The following is a 9071-nucleotide window of genomic DNA, read 5'->3' on the forward strand; positions in this document are numbered from 1 at the left end:
TGGTTTCGATTCTCATGTCGAAATTTGGATGTCAAACGTTTTAGGTCCATTCAGCTAACAGATGTTTCTAAGATGGCCTCCTTCTTCTTTTGATGAATCATGACTGCATCCAGGTAGTGTCCAAAATGGATTTAGTTATTCAAATAAGGGTCCAATTTGACCCGTACGGCTTCCAATTGTAACTGTTATAGAGATTTATAGATGATTTTAAAATCTATGGCAATCACTTTTAAAACACCAGTATTTAACATCCTGTCAGACTGTTCTGTCTGGCACAATGTGTGGAGGGAGGCAGAATGGAGAGACAACATAGCCAAATGGCACACATGCTTGGAAACTCTGCCCCTGAATAAATACAGTCCTGCCAATAAAAAGTGCAAAAAGGGCAAGCCAGTGGAACTTTCCACGTTGCCTAAATTTATAAATCATACCAAATTATATTGTTTTAATTATTATTATTTTAGCTAAATAATCAGTGCACATTGAACAGTATTGGTTAGCCTAATGTATCTGTATACCTTCAGGTTTGGGTCTCATTCAGGTGAAAACAGTGGTCTTCAACAAATGCGTACCAACTCTACATTGTTTGATAAAAATAAAGCAGATAGGATGATATGATTCTTTGGTGGTGACCATTTTTAAGAGTCTCGAGGTTTTTCGTGACTTTATTATAGTGCCACCTATTGGACAGTGAAAAAAAAACTGCAAAACTCCTCTTCTTGCAAGATACATAGCCTACATTGAAAAAGTAAAAACAACTAGGTGATAAAGATTTGAGATTTTAGAATTATGTAATATTACATAATATTAGGCCTATATTTTGCCATGCTTTAAAATAGCTAGGCTATATTAGTTTAAACTATTGAACTAATATTTAAACAACGTTTGTTCTGGTGTTATCTCATACGATGAGGAAAGATATTAATTCTGTGAGTAGCGTGAGTTTGTGATTATTTTTTGTTAAATACGGCCTACTGAGGACCGTCCAACTCACCCGATTGCGAAATTACAGCAGCCATCCAACGACCGTTTCACTAATGTATATTAATCAAATAGCGCCGACGTGTTTGGTAACCTTCCAATGGCGGACGTCTGACTTTTGAATATTAATTACGTTATGGCGACGTTGCTTAGTAGTTATCCAATGCTGAACGCTTGCTCATGAATATTAATTAGCAACCCTTAACCATAGTAGGATTCGTGGAAGTGTGGTTTCTGTTTCCGCATTCAAACACACACAGCACATAGAACAACATGGCTGCAGTAGGCAGCTTAGTGAACACTTTGGCTTGTTTCTGGAGACAGCCATGTACCCGTGGTTATTTACCGCACTTGTTCTTTTGTATTTCGTTTACAGGATCAGTTTTGAAAATGATCGACCTCGTGCCTGAGAGCTACTTCAGTAGCAGTAGGAATGTTTTAAATCTGTGAGTACATGTCTATGGTAGCTCCCTTACCCAGCTAGAACTCATTGAAACACGGTAAAACTAAATAATGTTACTATAAATGTGTTCGTTTTTAGAAAATAATATTAATATGCCATGTAAAGCAATATATACAATAATAAAAGCAACGCATGTCATTGACAACTTAATATGACATTGATGTTTGGCTCAAAGTCATTTAATCTTTTTTGCTTCACTTGTTTACTTTCAGATATTTTGTGAAAGTTTCTTGGGGTTGGACCATTGTTTTGCTTCTGCCATTCATCCTTTACTCCAACTCTTACAACAAAAGCCACAGATTTGTGTTGAGGCGGCTTACATCACTACTGGTAGCAACTCTCATTTGGTACACCTGCACTGAGATTTTTTTCTACATTGAAGACGTTACAGGTTCATGTTATGAGTCAGACAACATGCAAATCATCCATGGTGACATTACCACAAAGGCGGCATGCAGGAAGGCTGGATTCATCTGGGATGGTACTGACATATCTGGACACTCCTTCATCTTGACTTACTCATCTCTTGTGATTGTGGAGGAAATGGTGCCCATGTTACACATAACTGATGTTAGCAGAAACGCTCCTCTTGATTGTCTTTATATAGCACTTAATGCGATTGTAGTCATCTGGATATGGATGTTCGGATGCACTTCTGTGTATTTCCATGATATTCTCGACAAGATTCTAGGGACCTCGTGTGGGATATTAGGGTGGTACTTGACCTATGTTGTTTGGTACCCATTTCACTTTTCTCCAGGTCTCCCTCCACAGCAGAAACATCATGCTTAGTGTGAGAAATAAATGGTACAAGTGCACTACAACAAGCTTCACATATCTGCTCTGCTTATGTTATGCGAGATCCATGATGGGTTAGCCGTCCATGTGGAGCAGAAGGCAGCTGGTGTTCCTAAAATGACAATCTGTAATCTGAGAAGTCACATCTGAACCTTATTGTTGCCTTCAAAAGTTTTGTTGCTTTATACAGAGCTGGAATAGAACACCTGACAGTAAATTTAGCTTATACATTACATTAGTCTGCTGCTAGCGTTACCTCCTGTAATCAACCTGCAATCTTCAGCTGTGCTGCCTTTTTAACAGTAAATATTTAGACTTTGTCCCTTGAAACCAATATTTTTAATATTACATAGTTTTTGGAAGTCAGAGAATTGCAGCAGAATGCATTTGTTATATACTTGCATTGTGTTTTCATAGGACCATTTTATGTGTTTCCTGAAGGCCAAAGTGTTCATTCATGTGCCATTGTTATATTCGTTATTCGCAGTTGTCAAAAGTCTGATCAGTTTATTAAAGGATGACAGACCTGTTCTTGAAACCTAAAACGATTTAAAATGTACTGTGTGGAATATTATAACACTATCTGGCGACTGGATTGTTGTTTAAGTTATACTTTTAAATTAATGGTTCCTTTAAGTCATTTCGGAATGATCGTATTTACGCAAATGACCGTAACCACAATGTCGTAAAGTGGGAAGTTTGGGATTTGCCACGAGCTTTATCAGTTGGGGGCGTGCCAGTGAGAAACGTGTTGGAACACCACACTGTATGTTTTAGTGACATTGTCAGGCTTATTTATTTACAACAAAATAAGCTAACTGCACAATATATAATCGCATTGTAATATAACAATAATATAGGCCTAATATTATAGTTATTATATATTAGAGTTGCAGTGGCTTCATAAATGAATTAAAAACATAGAAAAGCAAAACACACCTGATGCACATTCTTTGTTTTTTTTTTTGTTTTTTGTTTTTTAGATGAAGAGGTTAAAAACCTTGCTGTATTTTGTGTAGGCCTAGTTAATTAAAAGGTACACTGCCATCTTTCTCCTACTTGATTGAACACGACTTCCCAACTCGTAACTTACGAACTTTCCAAGAAGACTAGAACGCACTAATATTTATCTGGTTATAATATGGTTATAATCTTTTGCAGGTTTGAGGAACAATGAAAATTAGATGTAAATTAATTCTAACATACAAATGATGGAACATGCTGGTTATGGAGGGCACATCCATTAGTCATTGCATGAGTGTTAATTAAAATATTTTGGTGATTATCATTGTAATAATGTTTGTTGTAATAAGCTACATCAGTATTATTTAAAAGAAAGCAAGCGCAGACATTTCATTGAATTGTCCCCATTTCAACTGATGTGATGACATGGAGATATTGTTATTGTAACAACACATCACTGATGTGTATTTTTATTTAATTCACTATGGTGTTTGAATGAATAAATATTGATTTTGTCGTGCATTTTATTTCTTATTGTTGTCTCAAGGTAAGACTCCGTAAACCCAATTTGCATCATCGTACATTCTTCTTACACTTCTCTCTGTTTTTGGGTGGTGTGGGAAAATTCTGGATTTCTCTGGACAAATGCTGCGGGATTGATGCACACACAGTTTAATGCACGTCATGGGGGAAATGATGCCCCCTTTTCTGCCAGCATGATTGGTACAGTCCAAGTCTCAGTCAATGGTGTTTTAAAATCTGGATAGTGCTAGAATGTGCCTTTTAGAGTGAGGGAGGGGGGGTTGTGCTCATAGAAATGCGGTTTATTCAGTACAGCATCGTCACTATCTGCGTGCAGCATCCCAGACAGGTGCAGAGAATACAGGCTAAAACTCTAAAGAGACACTAAGACTTTTTGAAGTAAGCCAAATTAGATTCAAAGCTGTAACCATGACCCAGGGAAAGGTAAGCATTTTATTATTTACCATTTTTAAAGATGTTATCATTATATTTGTGTGTAATTGCTGACCATTAACCAAAAGTAAGGAATTCAATTTTTTATGTATTTTTTTTTTGGTCTGCGAATTCGCAGTGGTCTGGATGACTGAAATTTCTTTCATGTGCTTGGTTTTCTGCCCTGTTCTGGTTTTGTCTCAGTTTAAATGATGGTTCCAGTGACGCTGAAAGAAGCTTTGTCATGTTTTGGATTTGTGCCTTATACTTTTAAACTGATTTATGCCCATCAATTCTATAGTGCTTCATTTTTATATGTTTGCTTCAGGAACGCTTTTTCATTTCTTAAAACCTGCTGTTTTATCATCTATCACAGTGTTTTACAACTGCGCATGAGCAAGATACAAAGGTAGAATTAGAAAAATAATGTTTGCAAGACATTTTATTTTCATGTGTTCTTTTCCTGATTGAACAGATATATCTGATTATGATTGAATTTCTATAGTTCCAACTATCTTTTTATTTTCTGTGAACAAGGTTTTTCCTCAGTTGCCATTAAGGAGGACAGCGTCTTTTTAAGGTGGCTTGTGATGTCATTTACCAGTAGTAAACTCTCCTATTACAGTGAATCAGTCATTGATAAGTAATGGCTGAATAAATTTCTTAGTCTCTCCATTCTCAGTTAGCACATACTATTGGGATGGCATTATGTACAATGATTTACCAATGTATGCAGTGTAGACATATGATTAAAATATTGTCCTGACAGATGAATAATGTAATACATGGATGAATACCAAGTTCTGTAACAATACCTACTTAGCTATCTGGAATTTTTTTATGGAAAACCAGTATATTGCCGTTGAGTGCATATACAGAATAACAGATAAAGTTTAATATGTTTACAGCTTTCAGTAGCAAACAAGTCAGACAATGGCGCTGATGCTCAGCCGACGGCCTCAGCTCCTCCAAGTTACCATGAGGCAACTACTGGTAATATTACTTTTCTTCCTTTAGTAAATTTCTTGTTTAAACTAATCTGCACTGATAATTAGATTAATTCAGTCAATGCAATTGCATTTTGGTAACTGTGCACTACTATACTTCGGGGACACCAATGGCATGGGTACCACTTCAACACCCATGATAGTCACTGTGGATGTTTTCAAGAATAACTGTGAGAAACAAGATGTTTAATATATCCTTTTGTTGTTTAAAGGTGGCAGTCCTTGTTATAGTGGAGCTTCTCCCGAAGATGGTGAGATGCTCACAGAATTCAGCTGGGATGACCGAAGGATCAGGAGGATATTTATCCGCAAGGTATCATTGTCTTCTGTATAGTGACTCTGATCTGCTGTGGACGATATGAAGTGAATTAATGTAACAATATTTCCTGTAGGTGTACACCATCCTGATGCTCCAGCTCTCTGTCACATTTTCCTTTGTGGCTCTTTTTGTTTTCTGGTGAGTGTGTGTGCTAAAACTTTCATAATGCATTGTTCTTTTTTTAAGCTTGATTCACAAATATGTCTTGTCTATCTTGTAGTAAACCCGTGAAAGATTACATTCAGACCAACCCTGGCTGGTACTGGGCATCATAGTAAGTAAAAATCATTACTTTAAAATTGATGGTTTAAAATGTAAATTAAAAAATTCTGTTGGAATTTAGACAGCCTTAAGTACAGTAATTCAGTGCTAGTGTAAGTTAGTATTTAAATGTGTGCTTTATGTGTTGTGATGTAAAATGGCTTAATTGTCTTTTTTTCTCAATAGTGCAGTGTTTTTTGTCACATATCTGACCCTGTCCTGCTGCCGTGGACCTAGGTGAGTGTATTTGTAGTCTATAGATGGATATCAATAATGAAAAATATAATATTTCATATGTAATAATTAATTTCCATTCAATATTCTCATGTATTTCTACCCGTATCTTTTTTTTTTTTTTTTTTACAGGAGGCAGTTCCCATGGAATCTGATTCTGCTCATGATCTTTGTGAGTATTAAAACAACCAGAACAACTGTAATAACAAGTTTTTGGTAATCTCAGATACATCAAACTATCACATATCTACTAGTCAGCGCTAGTGCCTGTTGTCACATTTCAAAGAAAGTCTTCCTCTATTTAAACATGTAATCTCTTCTCTCCTACTCTAGACTCTGTCTCTTTCTTACATGACAGGAATGCTGTCCAGGTACAGTCTCAAGTTATATGTATATGAATGTAGGCCTGCATTCATGGTTGCATATTCATATTTTCCCTTCGTCCTACTTGTACAATATGTTGTTACTGCATGTATGTCATAAGATTAATGAAGGTGGATTTTCTTTTGCATGCATCATATCTTTTATAGGTCTATTTTTTTATTGAAGAATAATAACTGTCTATTGATTTCTTCCCCTCTGGTTCTATCTCTCTAGCTACTACAATACTAAATCTGTCATCATCTGCCTGGGTATTACTGTCTTGGTCTGTCTTGCTATTACCATCTTTAGCTTCCAAACCAAGGTTAGTATTTTTTAAGCAAAAGATATTTCCATTTTTCTTGACCGCAATAATTTTCAACTGTAATCTGGAATATATTTATTTAGATCATACAAATTTTTGTCATTTTACAGATTGATATTACTTCATACCAAGGTGTGCTGGTAGTCTTCTGTACAGTAGTGTTTATTTGTGGAATTGTCCTGGCATTCATCCTGCCCTTTGGATATGTAAGTACCGATGATTGATTGATTGGTAGACTTTAATATTCACAGAAACGAGAATGTACTTTGACAAAGGCTTCTCTCTCCTTCAGGTTCCATGGTTGCAGACTGTGTATGCTGTCTTGGGAGCAATACTGTTTTGCATGGTACATAATTATAAAATTATTTCAACTCAGATCAAAATTAAATGTTAATGCATTTATTTTTTTGGTGAGTAGCCATGTAAAAAGCATGATAATGTACAGTCAGCATATCATTATTGCAAAATAAACCAGACCACATGCAGCATTATCTCTAATGTTTGTTGCTATTTATGGTCATCTTATCATTGTCATCCTTTTGTCTTTTAGTTCCTGGCATTTGACACACAGATGTTGATGGGAAGCAAGCGATACACCATAAGTCCTGAGGAATACATCTTTGCCACCCTCAGCATATACCTGGATGTTGTTTACATCTTCTCTTTCTTTCTCCAGTTGTTTGGTACTCCTGAACGGCAGTGAAAGTGCTGTTTAACCTGAAGCTCTTATGGCTCTGAGTGTCTTTTGTCCCTCTGGTCTGAGTGATCCTGTCCTCTCAACCACGATGTGGATCTTCAGTGCACGCTGTTGTGTTTCCGGTAACACTTTACAATAAGGTTCATTAGTTAAATTTTTTTAACTACCTTAGTTAACATGAACTAAGAATGAACAATACTTCTACAGCATTTATTAATCTAAGTTAATATTAATTTCAACATTTACTAATTCATTATTTAAATCAAAGCTTGTATTTGTTAACATTAGTTAATGCACTGTGAACTAACATGAACAAACAATGAACAGCTGTATTTTTATTAACTAACATTAACAAAGATTAATAAATACTGTAACAAATGTATTGCTCATTGTTAGTTCATGTTAGTTAATACATTAACTAATGTTAACTAATGAACCTTTTTGTAGTGTTGCCGTGTGTCCTCTCCTCAGCTTTTACAATGTGCCATGTGTTTATCCTGTAGCAGAAAGGATATACATAACATATGTACACTGGTAAAACTTTAGCAACATCCATTTAGTTTTACACATGGTGCCATAGAAAACAAAATACAACATATTAAATGCATTGGTGTCAACATTTGTGAAGCCTATAAGACGTCATTAGCAGTGAAAGTGCATGAAATACTCAGATATGAGCACAAGCAGCATCACATTGAGGTTAAACTGTGTATTATCCATCTATTCCCTCTTTGTGTCTGACTCAAAAAGTTCATAATGTGATATCACAGCATGAGGACATTTCAACAAATCATTCTGAGAAACTATATGGAGGTGAATAGTTAACAAGGTTTTTGAACGGCTGGCTGGATTTGAGGAGTGCGAATCAAATGAATATTTCTGATTTTGTAAAAAATAAATAATCAGTGTTTCTATTTAAATTCACTATCATATTTGCATATGTCAGGAATTTTCCATTGGGAAATTTCTACTGCCATTTTAAAGTCAATGACTTTACTCAGATATGCTTTGTTGAGCATTATTTATTTTATTTAGACCGATGTGTATTATTAATTATTAATGCATGTATTATTAATTCATCATTACACAGACTTTTAATGTATTATCATAGTAAAGATCTATTTTTGAAGAAAATGTTATTTTGAATGATTTTGGATGTGTACATAGCTTCACAGTGTTCACAAAAAAAGTGCAAAACCACTGTTGCTGGGTTCAACAGAATGCAATTCTACATATAATTTTTCGTGTTTGTGGTCTTTATAGTAGAGACAGTGATTTATAGATTTTTATCAAATATATCGAATATGAAGCCAATAAATGACAATGTATGTTTCAGTTGCAAATTGCAAAAAGAAAAGGTTTATCAGAGTAAATCAATGTAAAAGTTCCTGAAAAATAAAATTCCAAATCCCTCTTTTTTGTGTGTTGTTATTAGTAATATTATAGATAAACACAGTGCTCTCCGTATGAAAGGCACAAGCTTACATCTTATTGTGAGGGGTCTTGAAATCTCATTCACATCAAATTTTAATATAAAAAGACTCAGCTCAGTGAATGATTCAATGACCCGCTCATAAAACACAAACAAACGACTCATTTATCGCCAGCTACTAGGATAACGATGAAACCTGAAGAAAGAGTCACTGAATGAATAACTAACTAAATAACTCAGAAGATTCGAATCACTGAAAAAAATGAACACTATAAAG

The 9071-nt window shown here is 35.2% G+C and overlaps 2 protein-coding genes across 2 annotated transcripts; both read left to right on the forward strand.

Annotated features, from left to right (window-relative positions):
* Positions 1–1236: 1236 nt before the first annotated feature.
* Positions 1237–3727, forward strand: fitm2 (fat storage inducing transmembrane protein 2). Its single transcript, XM_084427928.1, has 2 exons — positions 1237–1427; positions 1657–3727. The coding sequence occupies exons 1-2, from the start codon at positions 1255–1257 to the stop codon at positions 2234–2236; spliced, it is 753 nt and encodes a 250-aa protein (XP_084284054.1). The 5' UTR covers positions 1237–1254; the 3' UTR covers positions 2237–3727.
* A 295-nt stretch (positions 3728–4022) lies between these two features.
* LOC311301795 (protein lifeguard 2-like) lies at positions 4023–8772 on the forward strand. The gene is made up of 12 exons (XM_084427128.1): positions 4023–4171; positions 5068–5152; positions 5379–5479; positions 5559–5623; positions 5706–5759; positions 5933–5983; positions 6113–6152; positions 6314–6351; positions 6578–6665; positions 6776–6871; positions 6958–7011; positions 7216–8772. The coding sequence occupies exons 1-12, from the start codon at positions 4157–4159 to the stop codon at positions 7366–7368; spliced, it is 840 nt and encodes a 279-aa protein (XP_084283254.1). The 5' UTR covers positions 4023–4156; the 3' UTR covers positions 7369–8772.
* Positions 8773–9071: the final 299 nt, after the last annotated feature.

This window comes from Rutilus rutilus, assembly GCF_951802725.1.
Source record: "Rutilus rutilus genome assembly, chromosome: 13".
Classification (NCBI taxonomy): Eukaryota; Metazoa; Chordata; class Actinopteri; order Cypriniformes; family Leuciscidae; genus Rutilus; species Rutilus rutilus.